This window comes from Dermacentor variabilis, chromosome 3 (genome assembly GCF_050947875.1).
Source record: "Dermacentor variabilis isolate Ectoservices chromosome 3, ASM5094787v1, whole genome shotgun sequence".
Lineage (NCBI taxonomy): Eukaryota > Metazoa > Arthropoda > Arachnida > Ixodida > Ixodidae > Dermacentor > Dermacentor variabilis.
The window spans coordinates 136,331,181-136,353,132 of NC_134570.1; the positions used below are offsets into that span (position 1 = coordinate 136,331,181).

Here is a 21,952-nt window from a genome sequence, read left to right on the forward strand (position 1 = left end):
TACCTGTCTAGCCGCATTGTAGGATTATGTATGCCTTTCCTCACAGCAGCGCGCATTCATTCTGGGGGAGAACACAAGAATTGACGCGAAACCAGTGGCGCGTAATGTTCTGCTAAATTAAAGAAAATCAGGAAAATAATGTCTGTTGAATATAATGCGCTATTTCATGTAGCGGCTGACCTATACCTACAACCGTGAGTGGTAGTTTAAGGAGTGCACGCCAGGGATAGACGCCCTACTTGTCTGGTTGCCCGAAAGCGTACCGCCGGCTATACCGTGCCCATGGTCACGCCAAGGCATGCACAGCACTATTTTCGTCGCCTTCTCGTGCTTGCGAACATGTGCATTTCCTCAGTCAACTGATCGAGGGCGCTACATTATGTTTAGGTCTTATTTAATAATTGCTATTTTACTACTTACAGGCAATGCGTTGTCGGTAAGCATGCAGGAGTAGTATAAGCCTGTTTTCTGGTACTCCAGTTGGGCGCAAATAAGCTTTCGCATACATATGCAAAAATATATCCGCAGACCAGCCCAGCAACACCCACGCCCACTCGTTCATGGTAGTAAAGAATGCTTTCTTTGAAATCAATATATTGAAGACGTGATCTTGTAAATTCGTTTTATTTGAAGTCCATATACATAGTGACCACACTAGAAGCACTGGACTTTTTACGATGGGTCAGTGATTAGGGGGTATTTCTTTCTTTATTTTATTTTATTTTTTGCTGCTGTAAATCGGTGACTATCAACCGGAGATGAAGTCCTTCATCCATTTTACTGCTTCGAGAATGTGCCTTACGTCCTTGGGAAGGAAGCGCCCGGCACATCGCTGCAAGGGCATCGAGAAAGCAAAATAGGTATAAACAAATTACGCGACTGTAAGTGAGCACACAGTGATGGAAGATGTGAGGCAATAATTAGTGAACGCCTACGGGTGTTTCAAATCTAAAATGTTGTACTCGTGAAATGCGCTACCTTTACTGTAACTTAGACCATGATTTAAGGTTTAAGACAACTCATATGTGAATATCGAGAGTAAACTAAATCGTCCGGTAGTACTCAAATGCAGTGGAATGCCTTTAGAACGGAACAACACGTGTAAGGAAGCATTACGCATGTCCTCGCAGCCAAGGACGGGAAAATGGCGTTGATCGATAAATGCAGCAGTGACGAATATGAATGTAGTGATGATGATGATGAGTGGCCAAGGCCTTTGCCGACAATGAAGAAATAGCGGCAATAGATGCCGTCCGGCTGTACCGTGCATCATCCTCAGGCTTCGCACGTAGACCTTGACGTCGCTATTAGTATGCAAAAGCAAATTAGGACCTTACACAATTTTTGAAGTCACGTTAAAGGTTGGTTTCATGAACGTGCGCAAGTTGCTCTTTAGAGTGCGGTATAATGCGTGATACTTACGACGAAGTGATATTCGTAAGTAAGGATTTTGTAGATCTTTGATGCGTTTAGCTGAACACATTTGTAGAATTTTTAACCACTCGCTGCTCCTTGGCCAACATTACCAAATACACCGAGGCCATCTGAAGACGCTTATTAACGCTGTCATGCAGCATTAGCGTGGAGTCAATTCGCTACTGGCACTTTCATGTGTACGCGGATGGGTGGACGAATGGAAAAGTTTATTGACTAATTAAGGGATTGGAAAAGGTAAATGAGGGAAGGGATAGGATCGGGCAATAGCGGCTACAGAGATATCACGGAACAAAGGCGTTTTAAGTTTGTCTTCAAGTTCCCCAAAATGTTCCTTCTTCTGGACTGTCACTTTCCGGTGGCCTCCTTTGATTTTTGAATACATCACGTGACCAGTCGATGTCTACTGACGCTTATGCTCCGTCACTTGGCCTGGTTGCATGATTGACTCGTTCATGAAAGGAGGAAACCGAAGAGTGGCAGTGCGGACGGAACATTTTGGGGAATTAGAAGAAACACTTAATAACTATTTGTCCCGTGACATCTCTATAGCTGCGTAGACATGAAATCACAAGTAGAGTATTGACGCTATCCAGCGTAATGTTGTGTGACAACGTTAATAAACGCTGCGTCACCTCCTGCGAGATGTTTCGAAAACGCTACTACAGCAGTGTGTTTCCGACGAGTTATAAGGAGCTAGGTTATAGATACGTCGACATATATACGCAGGGACTACCATCACTGTAGCTAAGTTGGGATAACACGCCTGCGCAATGCGAACAACCAATGTTGGACTTTTTCCGGTGGCAAAGCAGTCTGTGCTTTTACTTTGATGGCACTTTTAAGGATAGCGAATTTTTGCCATCGTCATGACCATGAGCTTCCGAATATATTTAGGTACATGTATGCGATATTGCATGCCATGCTGCATGACATGGCGCATTAGCGCATTAGATTACCACACAGTTCGCTAACTAAAGTTGCTCCTATCAGGTCTTAAATTCTTCACAAAAGTATACCCAAGAATTTTGGAAATGGCAGTCAACAAACAAATATCGCGAAATAATATAGCAGCAGCCCATGACTTTTCTTCCTAAATCTCCTCAGACCGAAATATGAAAAGTGCGAAACAATATAGCTCGAGCGTGAAAAATAATGTAACTTTATTGGCGCGGTTGCGTACAACCTCCGGGATCGGCCCCAAAAAGAGGTGGAAGCATATCTGATGCGGAAAAATGGCGCTAGAGTCGCTAGGAAAGATGATGGCTTTAATTAATCAACATAAGGGAAATTGTGCCATGACAGGATTCAAACAGAGGACCCCTAGCGAAACAGCTCGTTGCACAGTGAAGCTGTTAGCTTCTAGTTAGTCGGAATTTTTCGTGATGTGCTCGCCCAAAAACGGGCAGCTCTAAAGGAGTTTGTGTTTAAGCTTCCGCGTTACAGAATTACGTTTTCTGGTATATTCGAAATACAATCCGATGCCACCATGTCTGTAGGTTATGTGCATGTAGTACTCTATGAATTTATTGACGTAGTGTACTTTGGAAATTCAATTAGCTCAGTAGTTCACTTGCGTCAGGCGGAGGGCCTACGAGGACAAGGATCTATGCAGCACTTGCGCACAGCATGTCTGTCCTTGTCTGTCCATGTCTGCACAGCATGTCTGTGCACACAGCATGTCTGTCCTTGATGCGTGGGTGCTCTGCATGCTGCTTCTGTCGCGCAGCATGTGCTGCGATAGTAATTGACAGTATAGCAAACACAGTCCAATAGCTGTACCATCGCGGCAGCTGGACAAAGGAATTCTGTTTGAGTTTCGGTGTAGCAGAGTTGTGTTTCCTTGCACATTCGAATTACAATCCGGTTCTATCATGTGTGTAGTTTTACAGTGAAGGTGTATAACTCTACCATCGAAGAAAATTTTCGTGTCGTTGGCATGGTAAGCAAAAATACGTGGGCCGATCCCGGAGATAGTGCAATGCCGGACCGACCCGCGGCGGAGGTGAAGCAGGTGTTAAGCACTCCCGTCACGTTTGCCGACCGCGAAGATAGTGCAATGCCAGGGCGACCCGCGGTGGAAGTGCAGTTCGCCATTAAGTCGCCCACATACACAGCTTCCCCGGTCATCCTTCTTCACAGAGTGGAAGGGAACCGAGTTTTTTGTGTAAGTCGAACTATCACTAAAGTGTGCGTATTCAAAGTGCGCGCCGCCAATCACCTAAGCCAGCAAAGGAAACATAGGCCTGCGACACCTTCGACAGAAAGAGAGAGTGCATAGGCCACAGTCAACTGATGCGATCAACGGCGACTGAAAACTTTACAAAATACTCAAAGCCGAGAGCGAGAGAGAGAGAGAGAAGCCGCGCGCCCAAACGCCCTCTCAGACCTCTACACACGGCGGGCATAGCCAGAGGGGAGGTGCGACAGCCCGAGCATGCGCCAACGGATGTGTGACCACCCTCCTCGAAGATGTGTCTGTGGCGGCGACCGAAAACGCGTGAAACGTCTTGAAGATTCCCAGGCTTTGTTGATGCTATGGGAGCACGACTCCATCAGAAAGTTCGAGAAACGCCAGTGGAGGCGATAAAAGCACCGTGCTAGAATCGGGAGAATGAGACCGCGCCGGTGAACAGATGTGACGTGTAGAGCAACCGTCTGCAGAAGAGATGATTACCCGAGAAGCTGGCCGACGAGTTTCTCGAGCGACTGCGTTTTCCGAAGAAGTTGCTTCTTCGAGATTTGCCTCGAGCTACGTCGAAGACGTCTGGCTGACGACCAGCACGGGTGAATACGAGTGAACGCTTGGTGCGCCTATTCATTCTGTACAGTACGTGTTGAACTAGTAGTGTTTATTGTTAATTATTTTCCAATGTTTAGGATACCGATCCTAATTACATTGTGATGTGCCAAGCCGAAGTCTGCATGTGTGCATCTAACTACCTTATTTGAAGAATATATTTTGTTGAGTTCTGACAACTTCGAATCAGTCTTTGCACCACAACAGGCGTGCAGAAGTGCACCAGGAGGCCTCGTAATAATTGTCCGTGCTTTCGTGGGGTTATTTTCGGAAGGTGATAATTCGGCTTGGGAACTTGGCCCTGAATTAGTGCCTCGTTCACGGAGTGTGTCACACGTACATTAAGAATTTTATGACACGTTATACATTGAAAATTAGAATTTGTTCATTAACGCGCTTGCGCCAGCTGGAGGGCCTACACGAATGTGTGTGGACCTCGAATGGCAGCTGGAAAAGGGTTTACATGCGTTAGCGTTAAAGGCCCGTGTGGCAGAAACTCTGATGATGATCGTTTCGTAAACGAAAATTCGTTCCACACCCCGCATACTTAACCACACGCGTAGCGCAGAGCCATTACTGAACTAATTGTATTTCTCAATAATAATTCGTCAGAAAAATCGTAAGGTACGACTTACAAGCAACCTACAGGCAAGATAGCGTCGGATTGTAATTTGAATATACGAGAAAATATAATTCTGTTACACAGAAACTCAAACACAAGCCCGTTTTACAGCGTGTCTGCAAGCAATAAAGTGGTGCGCCCGGTTCCTTGCAGCACCATCTATATGTCACTCGCCTCCGCGCATCAGCGGCCCACGCAAGAGGCCGCGTTTCTACCGGAAAGCAGGTTGAGCCAGAATGTTCCACTCAGTGCGTAGCGTTCGCCTCCAGCCGTTTCCCTTAAGCATTACAGTTACATAAGCTGCAGTTGGCCGAAGCATCAGAAGCAGCCAGGAATCTTCAAGTTCTATAGCAGTCCACGCGATAGAATGATAGATAAAAATAGAAATGGTAAGATGTATAAGCTTTGCCATCTTCCAAATTCTTTTTTCGTTTCCGCGTAACAGAATTCTGTCTTCTCGCTTATTCGTATTTCACTCCGAAGCTATCATGTCTTCAGCTTGTGTGTTAGTCGTACTTTACGCATTTCCTGGCGCAATTTACTTTTAAACATTAATTTAGTTCAATAGGGCACTTGCGCTTGGCGAGCGGCCTAAAGCAAACAGGATGTAAGCTGCACTTGCGCACACGTGCGTGCGCATGTGACGTACGTCGCTTGTGGTGGTGACGGTGGTACTTGCGCAACGTCGCCTTACGAACGAATCAGCTTCGCTGCACATCCACTTCCACGTGGTGGAATAGGGGCGGATTTCTTTTACTTAGTCAACCTACGTACGTTTTCTTCACTTCATTGTGCCTCTATGGTGACGAGTCTTACACCTCGTGTAGCATCTTTAACACGTTTCGATAGCATTCATTCCTTCGCCGTAAAGAAGAAACTATGATAAGTTTTCTTTTAGTTATAATTCTTGCGACAGCAGTTATACGCACGCTCATGCTGCACTCACGCGTCGGCGCCGCCACCGCCGTCGTGATGTCCAGCTAGGAAGAGCGCATGCGCGACCCGCGCACAGAGGGTTGGGGGGCGTCCAGAGACGCGGATCGCCTTTGATGGCGAGAACAACGAAGTGAAGTGGACACATCATCATCTCAATGGGCTGGATGGTGCAAACGCGCGTTCGGACTTCCGCTGCTGGCATGATCAGTGTGTATTCCTGCTGATCAGCTCAGTGCAAATCGCACCGTGTTGCGTACGCTGGCCCAAGAGAAGAAAGCGCATATTTGTGTTCTCCTTTCGTTGGACGCTCACAAAGACTTATATTATTTTTGCAGAGGAGATGTATATGTGTGACCTCCCATGAATATTTTTCAATGTCCGTGCCTAGAAACCCCCGTGCTCCCTATGAGAAGGTAAAGGAAGCCAGTAAGGCTAGTGCTGACACCTGGCGTAGTGAGAGGAAAGCTAAGAAACCATCCAACACATAGTTCCATACAATGATTACTAGGGGGAACCATGGCGCTAGTGTCTACTGTAGCTGCAATCGGGGGAATTGAGCCAGCATGGGAATTATGGAAAATGGATTTGCCTAAACATCGTCATTGTACTTTTAAACCTGGTTTCAACTTTGCAAACTTAAATAAATATTATTAAAATTATCCACCAGCAGGGTTCGAACACAGAACGTCTAGAAGAGAAGCCCGACATTGAGCATAATGACACGGGCACATGCATCGACAAGCGGCAAAGAATGCCATTATAAATTACTTGCGGACAATCTAACGTCTTCAGACGCTTGGAAAGTTTCAATTTGGACACCTCGACAGGTTGAGCCGCTATTAGTAGCGATTGTGCGGAAGGGAAAAGCTCCGAAACAAGTTTTACACTCAATGCTGGGCTTCTTCTTTTGTTACGACAGCAATTGTCTGGACACTGCAAGCGCATTTCGGTCGTCGGCGTCGCTGTGACATTCCATGTCAATTTCAAGGACGATAAAACAGTCGCCGCCTGCCGTATGCTGTATGAGAGAGTGAAAGCATGCGAGGGAGGGCCGTCTTGCGCACGAAACGGAACAAGCGTTGTCTTTTTCGTCACGTGCAAAGCTTCAGAAAAAGAGTAGGGAGGGGGCGGGGGGTAGTTCTCCGGGCGGCCCGTGCGGGCCCGCGCTGCCGCCCGGACTTTTGTATTATGAAAGCCATTTGCGACGAGAACAAGGTTCTCCGTGGGTAGGGATGAGGTCGCGCGCGCACCGGCCGCTACCTATTGAAAACCATCTGTTAAGTGTAGAGCTGCTGCCGCGCTTACTCACTTCACCGTTCTGACAGCGAGTTTCCGCATTTATCCAGTGAGACGTGTTCATGTTTTTTATCTTGGCGCGTGACGCCGTGCTTGTTAGTTTAGATACTCTACTTATGTTCACAACTTTATACGGCGGATAAAACTAATATGCTTATTCAGTATAGCGGTCCACTAATGTGCTATCGGAATCGATGCTTCGCTTTTCTGGCTAACTGTGAAGTTTTTCTTTCTTCTTTTTTTACAGCTCCGCCGTTAGCCTACATTCACAGGGTAGGGTGGATTCAGTCAAGAACTTTATTGAAGTCCTGAGGAGTTTGAAGCCGTTGGAGATCCCACGCGGGGAACTCCTCCGGCCGAAACCGCAGGCGCCGCCCAAGTCGGGACGGGAACGTGGTGACGCTTCGCCAGTTCTTTGGCCCTCTGGCCGGCCTTGAGTTGGTATTTGAGGTCAAGGCTTTTGAGGGCTTCTTCCCATTCGCGCTCACTGGAGAGAGGGTCCTTTGGTAACGCGGTACATTGCCATAGCATGTGCGAGAGTGAGCAATAAAGTTCTGGGCTGTCTGGGCAATTTGCCGGGATTTCTGAGTTGTAGTGGCTTAGTAGGCCTCGTGACGGATACGAGTGCGTTTGTAGCATTCGAAACACGACCGCCTGCGCGCGTTCGAGTTTGACGTGCGGGAGCGGGAATTTGGTTCAGCCTTTCCGATAGTAGGAGGTGATGTCTTGGTAAGCGAGCAGCGGGTCATTAAACTGAATGTCCCGCCTCTCGGAGGCCGTGGGACCGTCGCGGCGGGAAAGTTCTCGCGCATGGTCGTGGGCCGTTTCATTGAGGCTGGCTTTTTGCGGGTGAATGTCTTTCCCCATGTGAGCGGGGAACCAGAAGAGGAACCATTTGCCCTCTTTTGAGCTCGTTAGTTGTGTACGCGCTGCTTCTTTAGATACGTTGCCGCATTCGTAGGCCCGAATTGCGGCACCCGAGGCCGTGAAGACATAAGGAAATGTGGGGTCTGCCATGGCGATGGCTACGGCTATTTGTTGCGATTTTTTTTCTCGTCCACATCTCTGTGCACAATCGAAATGGGAGCCCTGCAAGACTGCTAGCAATCCCCGCGTCGTGGCAGCATTCTGGGACGCCTTCAGTGACATGGTGGCCCATGCTATCACTCTCAATGTTATGCCTTCGGGCGGAACTTACCATTTCTTGTTGCAGCAAAGCTATATAGCCAAGCTGCGACTAGAACCGCAACAAAAGCGTTTTATGCATGTTTTCACGGTTCTCTGAAAAAAAAAATATTTACTGATGATTACGGCACACCCTGATGCGAAATTTGAGTGCAGGTGTACGTGCGTGTTTATTTCACGATGTATTGAAACATCGCACCAATCCCCGCGCCGAATGGCAGAGCCCCGACGCGCCACGCCAGATATAGTGTCCAGTATGAAAGCAATGGCCATGATTTTATGGTGACGCGACTATCCATGGCAGCGTGGTAAAACCAGTCGAGAAATGTGGCGAGGGTTCTGACTTGCAAACGCAGCTGGTCGCCAGTTTACTACGAACAGTTTGATCGGATTACACGGCGCAATGGAGCGTTCGCTTGAACAGCGTTACGCTATCAAGTTTTGCGTGAAGCTTGGAAAGAATGCAACCGAAGCATTCCAGATGCTTCACGAGGCCTTCAAGGAAGCCTGCATTTCAAGGTCGCAGTCTGGGAGGTGGCACAAAAAGTTCAAGGAGGGCCGGGAGGAGGTCGCCGACGAGCCCCGTTCTGGACGCCCAACAACGACCAGAACCGACGAAAACGTGGATCGCGGGTGCGAAGTTTTCCGTTCCGACCGTCGATTGAGCATCCCGCAAACTGCTGATTGGGACCGCTTTTATTTTTATTATACGTAACTGCCTCTCTTCTTCGAAATGTATACTTTATGCAGATGTTACTATTATCATTAACTTCGATAAATGTTTCACAACCTTAGTATCTAACTTTATAGGCAATTTACACAGCCTGCAGGATTGGTGCCATACTATGCAGCTACAGATAAACCCGTCGAAAACAAAATCTGTTGTATTCGCTTCGAACCAACGAACACTTCACTCCATTCCTCCTATTTTTCTTGGCACAAGTCCTATTCCTGCAAGTTTTTCGTGTAGTTATCTTCGTATAGAAGTACACAGAAATCTTAAATTTATAAAACGCTTAACCAAAGTGAAGCAGAAGATTACCTACGGGATTATAGTACTTCTAAAAGCACGAGACATATTTAACCATCAAATATTCATATCATTATGTTTTTCATTAGTTCATTCCCACATTAACTACTGCGTTACTTGCTGAAGAAACAGTTACTTAACATATCTAAACTCATTGCAAATCCTACAGAATCAGGCGGCTATTAGGATAATTACATTTAGCCCATGTAACCATGACGCCTCATATCTTTTGCGATCTAATCACATTCTTTCAGTCACACAACTTGTTAAATATAACCTGGGTACCTTTTTGTTCCGTCAAATCAATTACACACGATGAGATAGCGTGATACCACAATCTTCTCTAATAAATACTGATATTACCAGGTTTGCAGTAAATAGGAACTTAATTTTACCAGAAAAACATAATAATTACGGCAAGCAGAGCGTCCATTTTTCATCTATCGCATTCTGGAGTAGACTACCATTAGATATAAAAACACTTAAAAAGCACGAATTCAAGAAACAACTGAAAGATTACAATCTGTCGAATAATGATGCCTACTTCACACTCACAACCAGTCTTTTAGGGCGCCTACATTTCGTTTTCATTGTCGTACCATTAGGTTTCTGTTTCTGCATTACATATACATGCGAGTGAGCGAACTATACTGTGTTCCTCCCGTCACTTACACTGTTACTTTATTAGTTATCAACGAGATTATGTTACAGTGTTTTTATGACATTTAAGCACATGTTATTCTTCGATCATGCTATTCATACCAAAAACCTGTAATTCTTCCATGTTAACGATTTGCTTAAACTGCTGTATTTGTGTTTTATTACGTTTACTAAAGAAAGCGCGATTGCAGTCTTTGACTTCGGGACCTCCTTCTGCATATTAACATATTGTAGTCACGCTAGTCTTGTCAATAAAAACCGATTCTCATTGTGATTCTGACCCTGCCAATGTCCACATTTGCGGTACATGGGATAGTGACGGAGGATCAGCAAATGCGCAAGGTCTGCAGGAGGCTTGCGCCGAAAGTGTTGAATGATGAGAAAGAACTTCGAGTTTGGCGCTGTCAAGAATTATTTGATTTGATTCAAAATGAGCTGGACTTTCTTAACTCTATCGTTACCGGAGATCAATCCTGGATATTCGAGTACTACCCAGAATTGAAAAGGCAGAGCACCGAGGGGTACACAAAATCATCCCCCCGCCCCAAGAAAGCGCGAATGAGCAAGTGTCGCTTCAAAACCATGCTCATTGTCTTTGATACCCGAGAAATCGTCCATCTTGAGTTTGTACCGCAGAGAGAAACTGTCAACTTAGCCTTTTACCTGGAGGTGTTCAAGAGATTCAAATGTCGGACACCGCACTTGGCTGACCTCAAAGACACGGTCAAGCTCCACCATGACAATGCCCCCAGCCACACGTCCTTCATCGTTACCTCCTTCCTGGCCCTGAGCAACACTCCCGTTGCCCGCATCCCCCTTACACTCTTGACTTGCCTCCGTGCGACTGTTTTTTTTTCCCCGAATGACTAGAGCACTGAAAGAAAAGCATTGGGAAACCGTGGAAAACGTCGAAAAGCATGTTACAGCGTTCCGGAGAAACATTCCCGTCGAGGACTCTCAGGGTGCCTTCCAGACGTGGCAGACACGTCTCCGCAAGTGTATGGATGCAGGGGGTGTATTTTGATGAATTTTAACCATTTGTACAGGTGCAGTAAATAAATATATTTTCCCAAATAATGCGCATAACTTTCATAATGGGCCCTGTGTGTAGATCGGCCATCAGTTGCCACATCCCGGCAATTACTGTTTATGCAACCATAATATTTAACGGAAAACGCTTGCGGGCGAACGCTGTCCTCGAAGGCCGGCTTTCTGGTTCATTCTTTCTCCTCCCCCGCACGGCCGGCGCCGCCGCTGCTGCGAAAGCGGATGCGCGAACGTGAGCGCCCTCTCATGGTGCTTCAATTTGGCTTCCTCTGTTTTCCTCCTCTTGCTTTCGCTGCACCCTCCTCCTCCGCTTTATTCCTCGCGCTCTGTTTGTTGTGCTTGTCGCTCTGTTACACCGAGGTACAACACCGGGGGACGCCGAATGACCCCGTCGCTCAATGCAGACACGGGCGCCTAGGAGCTACGCTCTATAAAAACGATATTACTCACAAAGTATACATCCGCAGCGATTGTAATAAATATTATGGATCCCTTGCCAGTAAAATTTGAAGTGTGTAGGTTACTTAGGGTGTAAATTGCTAAACCTTCGTTTTCAGCCTGTTTAATGGCGAGTTATGGAAATGCTTAGTAAGATCTTGCCGCTTTGCTTGGAGGACCGAAAACGTAAAGCATTTATATATGTGTATTCCAAGGGTGGACGAGTACCAAATGTTTGAAGTATGTGGGTTAATTAAATGCTTTGAGAATAATTACTGAACACTCCCTTTCTCCAAATGTGTATGCTTTATACGATATGTTTAGGCGGTTCTGCCAGTTTCCTTAATGCACTATATGCTACGCATGTTGACTATATATTTATGAATTAGGAAGTGTGTTGTGAGAGACGCACAATGATTATTTAATCTGTGTTGTCTTATTAGAGATATTGTAGAGAATTTCCTAGTCAAGCGCTACAGAGTTTCCAACTGCCATTATCTGCAATGTTTTCGAGTATCCCAGAAAAGCTGTACACAACAACGAGTTCATACTCGGCAGAAATTGGATGAATGCTATGCGCGATGTGTGGCCCAATCAACGCTTCCGATATAATCGAAAGCGTTGCACATAAAGGTGGAAGCTTCGTATTTCCTTATCTTCCTACGTTATATGAGGCTTATATCTTTCCCGCCGACCTCGGTGAATTTAACGCGTATCATTGCTTTGATATGGCGAAAATAAGATGACGTAATAGGAGATAACTACACTTAAAGGGCGTTGATTAATTTAGATGTTTGTCGTAACTTGAGCATTCATGCACTCATCATTATGAGTGCGTTTTGTGAGTAGCACGAAATGTAGCCCGCTACCGTGGCATACATATAATTGCGACCGAAGTCATATTTGACAAAATAGTGCGGGCAGCTGCCACAAGATAATATGGGAAGTTCAATGCATACGTATTTAACTACATGGAAACATATGTGTATTTAGTGTATGCAAGCAGCAGCCTAGGGAAAGAAAGAAAGCGACGTGTGCATTTATTCAAAACAAATAAATAAAATGCAACTAGCAAAAAGAACAATGGCCAGGAAGCCACGTGGTTACAGTTGCTTTTCTAATCTGACTGATTGGTGACAAATTATTCGTCAATTTATCTCCTTTAACACTGAATCTGTGACTGAACTTTAAATGCAATTCTACACAAGGCTAATTAACCTATTATTTATTGTCACTTTCTCTTGACTTGGTGTAGCATTTCCTAAGAGCTAGTGCCACAGTCGATCAAAATGATTGAGAATCAAGATTAATCATCAGTGTATCGAGGTTGACCCACAGTCGGCCACAGCTAATCCGTGACACTTAAACAGCAGTTCGACCTACTTTAGTGTTTCTTCTTGCCAGCTTTAAATACAAAATTTAAAGGAATTAGAACAACGGTTGCACAGCTATGAGTAGTCGAGCAGAAGCTTCTTAACAATTGGAAACAGTCAAGAAATAAATGGCCAGAAGAGGCTCTGGTTTTTCTTCAGACGTCACCTTTTCTGTGTTGATGAAATTCCCCTTTACTACCTAATGGACAGCCACAGGAAGTGCACGCCACGTCTTAACTTCTGGATAAGGAGCGCCCAACTTACTTTGTACACAGCTGACACAGCGTCGACGTCAATGTTATACTTCTTCGGGGCACCCTGGGCCGTGAAAGAAAGACCAACACAGTTTCATTACTTTCTTGTGTTATCGTATGCACTATTTCTACCTACAGCCGCCCTATGCATCCACCGCATGCGTTCCCCGGGGGGTAACCTGGCCGGCTAACGTCTGTTTCCCGGCCCATGGGCATAAATGCGTGGGCCGATCCCGGCGATTGTGAAATACAGGGCCGACCCGCGACGGAGGTGAAGCCGGCTTCAAGCGCTCCGCCAACTCCCAAAAATACGTTTAACAACGTTGAATCTAAATGGAAAGACTAATGTCTAAAGTCGGCGCTGTAAGCAAAGCACCATATATATATATATATATATATATATATATATATATATATATATATATATATATATATATATATATATATATATATATATATATATATGGTGCTTTGCTTACAGCGCCGACTTTAGACATTAGTCTTTCCATTTAGATTCAACGTTGTTAAACGTATTTTTGGGAGTTGGCGGAGCGCTTGAAGCCGGCTTCACCTCCGTCGCGGGTCGGCCCTGTATTTCACAATATATATATATATATATATATTTCACAATATATATATATATATATATATATATATATATATATATATATATATATATATATATATATGCCTGCAAGAAAAGGCGCCTAGTCTGCGCATCTGTGACCTGCGCTTCTGTGGTTATAACGTCACGCGCGTCGGAGGTGCTAGCGCGCCTCCAGTAGCGGTTGCGGCCAATGCATAGGGGTGCGATGACCATGGTGGCGCTTCTGTTAGCGTAGCGTGCTGCCGTAATAAAACATTCATTCTTTCATAATGTATACAGAGATTGCAGCAATCTTGATTTTTTGCGCAGCTGATCGCTCGGTCTGGTGCGTGGCTACAACCTACGGATCCAGCAGTTACCGGCTGTCTATCACCAGCTTTTCTGACCGCCCCCATCTTCAACAATGCGTCCTCATGTCAGCCCTGCTTTAACGGGACCTCCCTTCCATGGCCAGCAGGTCGGTAACACTGCTGGCGACGGCAACGACGCAGGAGGATATGGCAATCCTGCGCCCCTTCAGTGGGCACGGTGGAGTGGCAGCCATGCAGTCGCTCAAAAACCCGCTCTTGCTTTTTGTGCAGGTTTGTAAGCCCCCCTCTCTCTGTTGTAAGCGGACTAGCAACGTCTGCCTGCTACTCCTACTGTGCCGAAGTGTGCTCTTTCAGTGCTTGTGCGAATGTGTATTTGTTGCAAAGCTCTTAATGTGTTGCGGTTACGTTCAACTAAACTCTGGTCCTACGGACAAAGACATACTCGATTGATGCTATCAATAAACTATCTGAAAACGTTGACCACCATCACGTTGAACTCATAGAAGCTCTCGGCGACCTAAAGACAAAGCAGGAGGCCTTAGTACAGACCGTTGCTAACCTAGCAGTAAGATTATCCGTGGTTGAATCCTTCGTTGAATCATTCGACGGTTCAGCAGCTCTTAATGATGCATTACGTCTAACCACAGAAGCTGTCAGAATGGAAGGCCAGAGACTCAATTCTCATCTGGACGATCTTGAAGAAAGGTCGAGAGGAGATAACCTGTTGTTCTTTCGAATACTTCACTGCCCGACTGAGACATGGGCTAAGTCAGAAGGCCTTCTTCAAGATGTTTTGTCTCGTCACCAGGGTTTCTCGTCACCATTATCTCTTCACCATCAAGTTTCTCGAGCGCGCAGGTTAGGATCCCTCACCGATAAAAAGACTCGACTAATTATCATCAAGTTTTCGACGTCTAAATTCAGGGATGCAGTCTGGACGCAGAAATATAAGCTTAATGGGACGGGTGTATCAGGTAGCGAAGATTATTGCAGAGCTACCTGAAACTCAAGGAGGAAACTAACTGAATTTGCAAAGGTAGCCGGGAAGCCGTACTCTCTTCGCATGAACAAACTCATCATGGAAAAAGAAACGTACGTTTGCTGCTCAGAAAGTGACAGCGTACGCGAAATTGCTTCAGCACGATCAGCAGATGCGCATGATAGCGTTGGTACTGTAGCTGCAGGTGTTGGCACTTCCAATGCATCATAGCTATGCCCGCCCAGATCCTGCGCAAAAGGCGCCTCTATTTTTCTTTTCAGTATACGGAGTATTCTTAATAAACGCGTGGAATTCCCTTCCGCTATTAATTCCTGCTCTATTGATATTGTTGGTGTGACGGAGCCTTGGCTCTCTGCGAAAGTTAAATATGCAAAACTTTTGGACTGTGAAAAGTGCTACAAATTTTACCAATGTGATCGTGATTAGCGGTTTGGTGGTGGTGTTCTGCTGGCGGTTGCCGATTGTCTTGCTTCCCATGTAATTTCAATTGTATCCTCGCCGGAGCTTGTGTGTGCTCGCGTGCTCATCGATTCTCGGGAAATAATTTTTTGTGTCTGTTATGGCCATCAACTGCATCGTTGTCCTTCTGTAATGAAGTGCACGATGTTGTCAATCAGCTGTGGAAGGTGGTCCGTATGCATAAATATGGGGATATAAATACCCGCAATAATTACCGGCCCATATCACTAACATTCATTCCAGTGAATATCCAAGAGCATATAATTTACTTGCACCTCACTGAATTCCTTTAATCCATTTCCTTCTTCAGCATTTATGAGCGTGGATTCCGTAAAGCAGTTTCGTGCGAAACACAATTTCTATACTATACTAACGACTTGTTTATTAACGCGGATCATGACTTTGATACTGATTGCATATATTTAGATTTTGCTAAAACATTTGACTCCGTCTCACACGATCTACTTATCTTCAAGCTTAATCAACTTAATATTGACCCCAATGAACCTGCATGGATTAAGGAATTTCTCTCTAACCGCAGTCAGTATGTGACGGCTAACAACTTCACTCAATTCTGCCGTAACATCTGGTGTCCCGCAAGGGTCCGCTTTTGGAACTCTGATCTTGATTTTGTATTAATACGGAACAGCCGCCACAGTGTGGGTGCACTGAGGAAGAAGAAGACGACGGGTGCCCGCTTGATATAGCGTCGCCATTTTCAGCCTCCATGTCTGTAAATAATTGTAAACAGCATTGGGCATCAGCTACACGTAACAATATTATTTATCTTCCTACTTGCCTTTGCCAATACTAGTATACTACTTTCCGAATGTAGGGTGTAGACGAGCCGTATTTAAAGATACTGAAAGATATCTATAGCGGCGCCACAGCCACCGTAGTCCTCATAAAGAAAGCAACAAAATCCCAATAAATAAAGGCGTCAGACAGGGAGATAAGGTCTCTCAATGCAATTCACAGCGTCTTTACAGGAGGTATTCAGAGACCTGGATTGGAAAGAATTGGGGATAAGAGTTAATGGATAATACATTAGTAGCTTGCGATTCGCTGATGATATTACCTTGCTTAGTAACTCAGGGGACCAAATGCAATGCATGTTATCTGACCTGGACAGGCAAAGCAGAAGGGTGGGTCTAAAAATTAATCTGCAGAAAACTAAAGTAATGTTTAGCAGTCTCGGAAGAGAGCAGCCGTTTACGATAGGTAGCCAGGCACTGGAAGTGGTAAGGGAATACATAAACTTAGGGCAGGTAGTGACCGCGTATCCGTATCATGAGACTGGAATAATGCGAAGAATAAGAATGGTTTGGGGAGCGTTTGGCAAGCGTTCTCAAATCATGAACAGCAGGTTGCAGTTATCCCCCAAGAGAAAAGTGCACAACAGCTGTGTCTTACCAGTACTCACCTACGGCGCAGAAACGTTGAGGCTTATGAAAAGGGTTCTACATAAATTGAGGACGACGAAACGAGCTATACAAAGAAAAATGATGGGTGTAACTTCAAGGGGGGGATAAGAAGAGAGCATATTGGGTGAGGGAACAAACGCGAGTTAATTACATCTTAGGTAAAATGAAGAAAAGAAATGGGCATGGGCAGGGCATGTAATGAGGAGGGAAGATAACCGGTGGTCATTAAGGGTTACGGACTCGATTTCAAAGGAGTGGAAGTGTAGCTGAGGGAGGCAGAAAATTAGGGGGACGGATGAGATTAAGAAGTTTGCAGGGAAAACATGGCCATAATAAGCACACGACCGGGGAATTTGGTGAAGTATGGGAGAGGCCTTTGCCCTGCAGTGGGCGTAACCAGGCTAATGATGAAGTTTGAGAGAGAAGTCATAAGGGAAAGGCAGGCAGGTTAACCCGGCTCAGCCCGGTAGGCTACCCTTCACTGGGAAAGAGGATTGAAAGAGGAGAAGGACGAAAGAAGTTCAAAGTTTTCATTATTGCACACACAATAGTTCATCACTTAGTCAGTCACAGGTGGTCATACAGGCTGGCGCATTTCAAGAACCGCGCCAGCGCCTTTGTGGCCTTACGTATAGCAGACGCACGACGCCACGGGCCCAAGATGTTCTCGTTGTGTAAGGACGGCCCTATGCGTGCTCCAAAGCGTTACGAAAGGCGCACTTCACTCGTCTTTGTATGTTGGGCAGTCACACAGATGTTTGGCCGTTTCTTCGACACCATATCTGCTGCACTTGGGACTGTCTGCCGTTCGAAATAGGAATGAGCAGACGTTTGTGAAAGAAACTCCGACTCGCAAGCGGCACAGTAGCGTTTCTTCTGGTCGGTTTTAATCAGGTAACAGATTCAATCTCATATGGGGGTCCGTGGTCTACAGGCGCCTGTTGGTGAACTCCGGTGTGTTACATTTTCTTACAGTAATGATATGGGCAATGCCGCTGAGGTGCCGCGCTGCATCCATTCTCGACAATGGTATCTAGGTGTTTCACATACATTATGTGCCTCGCGGGGAGCTTTGTCGGCACTTTCATCGGGAGTAATGCTGCAGTGGCTGGGTAGCCACTGAAATACAACGTCGTGGTCTCCGCCCATCTCTTGAGGGTAGCGTAATCGTATCTTCCCCACAAATTGTTTATGTGGGCTGCGGCGCAGAGCTGATAAGAGTGATTGCAGGGCTGCCTTTGAATCACAGAATATACCACAGTGATGTGGTAATCGTTGATGCACGTATATCGCGGCGCTATGGGTGGCGGAAAGCTCGGATCCTGTTGATGTTGTGACGTGGCTGATTTTGAACGTCTTGAGGATAGACATCGACACAGTGACTACCGCACCAGTATAGCTGGTTAGAGTAGAAGAGGAATTTGCATAAATGTAAACTCGATCGGAGTATAAATCATCCAGAAGATGTATAGTGACTTGATTCAGGGCACAATCTGGCAAGTCAGACTTCTTTACAACTACTACAATGGAAAGCTGCACTTGTGGCTGCCGGAGACGCCACAAAGGACCAGGTGATCTTGCTGCAGGTGTGAAATCAAACGGATGACTGGATCGGTACGAGGCGACAATGCCTGAAAAAGGTTGCATCTGGTCTAATTTCCGTGAGAGAAAAAAGGCGTTCAGACCGGAGTCGAGAAATGTGGTGAACATGATTTCTAAGGGTGTTTGGGATGATATATGTACTAATGGGACGTTCCCTGCGCGATGGCAATTTTCCGGATGTTGGAGCGCATCGCGGTAGACCCAGACATGTCCTAAGCGCTTGAGCTTGCATGCTCTAAAGCACTATGAGATTTGTCCTCAGGGTGCTTGACAGCACCGGAGGGCTGTAACGCAAGAAACTCATGAAGAGCGTTTTGTACAGTTAAGCATAGAGCACACCGACGGTCCCCAGCCTTTTGCAGCAATGGCGTTGAAAGGTGACTGATTGAGAGGAGTCTCTTCCTTAGGTAGGATGCATGGGGGCTGCATGAGAGGTCGCGGTCTACAATCATCGCTAAAGCTCGATGGTTTTTTTTTGTACAACATAGACTGGCCATTAATAGACACCAGGTATCCAGTCATCTATTTTCGCGTCAAGTCGACTAGTGCGCACTTTTCTGCTGAAATTGCCAGGCCTTGTCTCCAAAGATAGGTAGACATCATTGTTGCATCATTTTGTAACCATGCGCGAACCTGCGGCTGAGTTACTCATGACGCCCAGATGCAGATGTCATATGCGTAAATTCACAGAATGACTGACTGTGGCCGGAATTCCGCCATCCAATCAAAGCCAGGTTGAACAAAACTGGACTCAAAACGCCACCGCGTGGAACTCCAAGGCTGTTGTAGTGGTCGGAAGTTTGACCATCCTCGCTTACTACAAAGAAGCTCCTTTCGGTTGGGTAGCTCCGAATCCACCGCAAAGTGCAGCTTCCGCTTGCAGCAGCATGCGTTAAGGATGGCTCCGTGAGAAACGTTATCCTTAGCGCCCCTCACATCTAAAAATAGCGCTAGAAAGAGGCGTTTGGCTACTTTCTCTTGTTGAATCGGAGACGCAAGATAGATCAAGTTGTCGAGCGACAAAGAGCCACGCCGTAAACCTCTCATTGCGTCTTGATGAACATTGTAATGGTCAAGAAACTCCTCGAGGTGCGTGAGAATGATTCTTTCCATCAACTTGCCAACACAGCTGGCGCGAGCAACAGAGGGATATGACTTAAGGTAAAGGAGATACTTTCCGTGCTTTAAGATTGGCACAAGGCGGCTACACTTCCACTCAGAAGGAACGACTCCGTCACTCCATGAGACGTTGAGAGGAGGCAACAGGACATTCGTGCTTCCTGAACAAGGTGGCGGATAGCAGCGTACGTGATGTCGGGTCCGTGCGAAGAGGAACGCGCGTAAGTGGCTATAGCAGCCTGCACTTATTTTATGGAGAAACGTTCGTCTATAACCGAAACTTGTGTGACAGGAACTTCGCGCAATTCAAGATCCTTTAGTAGCTCTCTGTCACTTGTAATTTCCTCGCAAAAGTTTTCTCAAACATACACTTTTCGATATCCTTGGTGGAGAGCCAGCGCCTCAAAGGGGTAGCGTTGCTGAGGAGAACAGCGAAGGCCTTGGAGAGTTCGCCATACGTGAGAGAGAGAGCTTTGCGTTGGCTCAGCGAGTTACAAAATGAATGCCATCGTTAGTTGTATAAATTGTCGATGCGACGACGAATTTTCTTGTGCTTGCGCCTGGCCTCCCTAAGGTCTAGAATCGACTTTCCGCGCCTACATCTCCTCTCGGCGCGCCAACGTACTGCACGAAGCCTTTCTAATTCATTGTCAAGCCAGTACGAGTAGCTGACCAGGAGAAGCAGCGCGTTGTAGCATACATCGCGTTCGCAATCACAAACTCAATGCTACGTGCAAGGCCACCCTTCCATTCAGCGTTTATAAAGGCTTAAAATGCACGTCGATGTACGCGAGACCATAGGGGAAGACCTACTACTCAGACACCTGATGGGAAAGTAAGTAGGAATATGGTCACTTCCCTGTGTTTCTATGACAGCAGACCAGTATACTCTCGATGTAAAGCATTGTGAAACCAAACTAAGGTCTAGGCAGCCGCTGCACGACGACCCTCTCAAGAATGTTGGACTGTCGTCATTCAAGATGCAGAGGTCATGGCTTGAAGCAAAAGATACAAGAGCCCTGCCTCTTAGATCTGTTCTTGTACTTCCCCAAATGGACTAGTGAGCATTAAAATCTCCTCCGATTATCCTAGCACTGGAGATCGCCATCAAAATATTTTCAAGGCTTTTGCAGTGTAACCGACTTGATTGGGATATGTACCTTGCGATGTGTGGGAAGGAGAATCCCTTCTTTATACTAAGGAAGACATGCTGGTTGTCGTCATGGGGAGGCACAGCCTGGGCCACGTAGGTGAGCTCCTTACGAACATAAACGACGACCTTGTTGCTTTTGTCACACGTCGCAGAAACAAAAGATTCGTATCCTGAGAGTTTCAGGATAGTTTTCACATTTGGTTTACAGATGATTAGCACCAGAAACATATTTGCACATACAAATTGACGAAAATTGGAAATACGTGATTTCAGGCCTCTTAACCGAGGCCTGAAGAATTGAGGTATTCTTGACTTCTTCTTGAAATGATCGCTTCTGCAGAAGTGTGTGAGCGATGTTTCTAATCCAAGCTTTCAAGCACATGAACGAGATCATTCAGTATTTGTAAAGTGCATTCAGCAGTAGACGTTTGCCCATTTCCCAAAAGTGTGCGAATCACAGCCATTAGCGACTTCAGCAATATAACCAACTGCACATCCTGTTGAGGTAACTTGTCGGAAGCAGGGGGTGCGTTCGATGGAGGCGAGGTATACTGCTCAAGCTAAACAGGTGGGCGTGCATTTGGCATTAGATGCCAGTCAGTGTCATAAGCACGTTTTTGGGTTTCTTTGTCATTCATGATGTTGCGTCTGGTCTCGCGAAATGACTGCTGTTCCACAATTCGAGGTGATGACGCCACTGGATTAGATTGGCCCTGTGGTGGGCCTTTTGTTTTCTTTGGCGAACGTCGGCGGTGGGGGTGGAAGCGTCGTTTATTTCGCAGAATTGGTTCGTTCCCGATGCGTAAAGCCTACCATCTCCTTCAATATACTCCACTCCTTGTTGATTCTGGGGCGATTTCTCGATGTGGCCTCGTGCCATCCGTTGAAGTTTACGCACTTAAATATAGTTCCTTGGCCGAATTCCGTGATGGCGAACTACGCGCAGCCCGCACATAGTGCCAGGTTATTACAAGCGCCTTTGACGTGACCGAACTGAAGGCACTTGTGGCACGGCAGCGGTTTCGGAATGAACGGTGTTACGAGGTGGCGAAAGAGGCCCACTTTGGCATTAGAAGTATTGCAGGTGGCGGCGCCAGGTGCCCTAATGGCGTTCCGATTATTACAAGGTGGTATCGCTTTTCAGCGCATCATCCATACCCATCGAACCATTATGAACCGTGATCAAACACATTTGGCTGGCA

General features: G+C 46.1%; 1 protein-coding gene and 1 pseudogene across 2 annotated transcripts in view; both read right to left on the reverse strand.

Moving 5' to 3' along the window:
• Positions 1-626: 626 nt before the first annotated feature.
• LOC142574212 (uncharacterized) overlaps positions 627-21,952 on the reverse strand; it is a 28,004-nt gene continuing 6,678 nt past the window's right edge. Inside the window, exons 5-6 of one of the 2 annotated variants that reach the window (XM_075683360.1) lie at positions 13,086-13,139; positions 627-832 (exon numbers count right to left, since the gene is read on the reverse strand). In XM_075683360.1, coding sequence (XP_075539475.1) covers positions 749-832; positions 13,086-13,139 — 138 coding nt within the window. In that variant the 3' untranslated portion in view covers positions 627-748. The remainder of the gene's footprint in view (positions 833-13,085; positions 13,140-21,952) is intronic. The other variant, XM_075683361.1, reaches the window with a different exon arrangement.
• On the reverse strand, positions 13,293-13,424 carry LOC142576847 (U2 spliceosomal RNA; annotated as a pseudogene).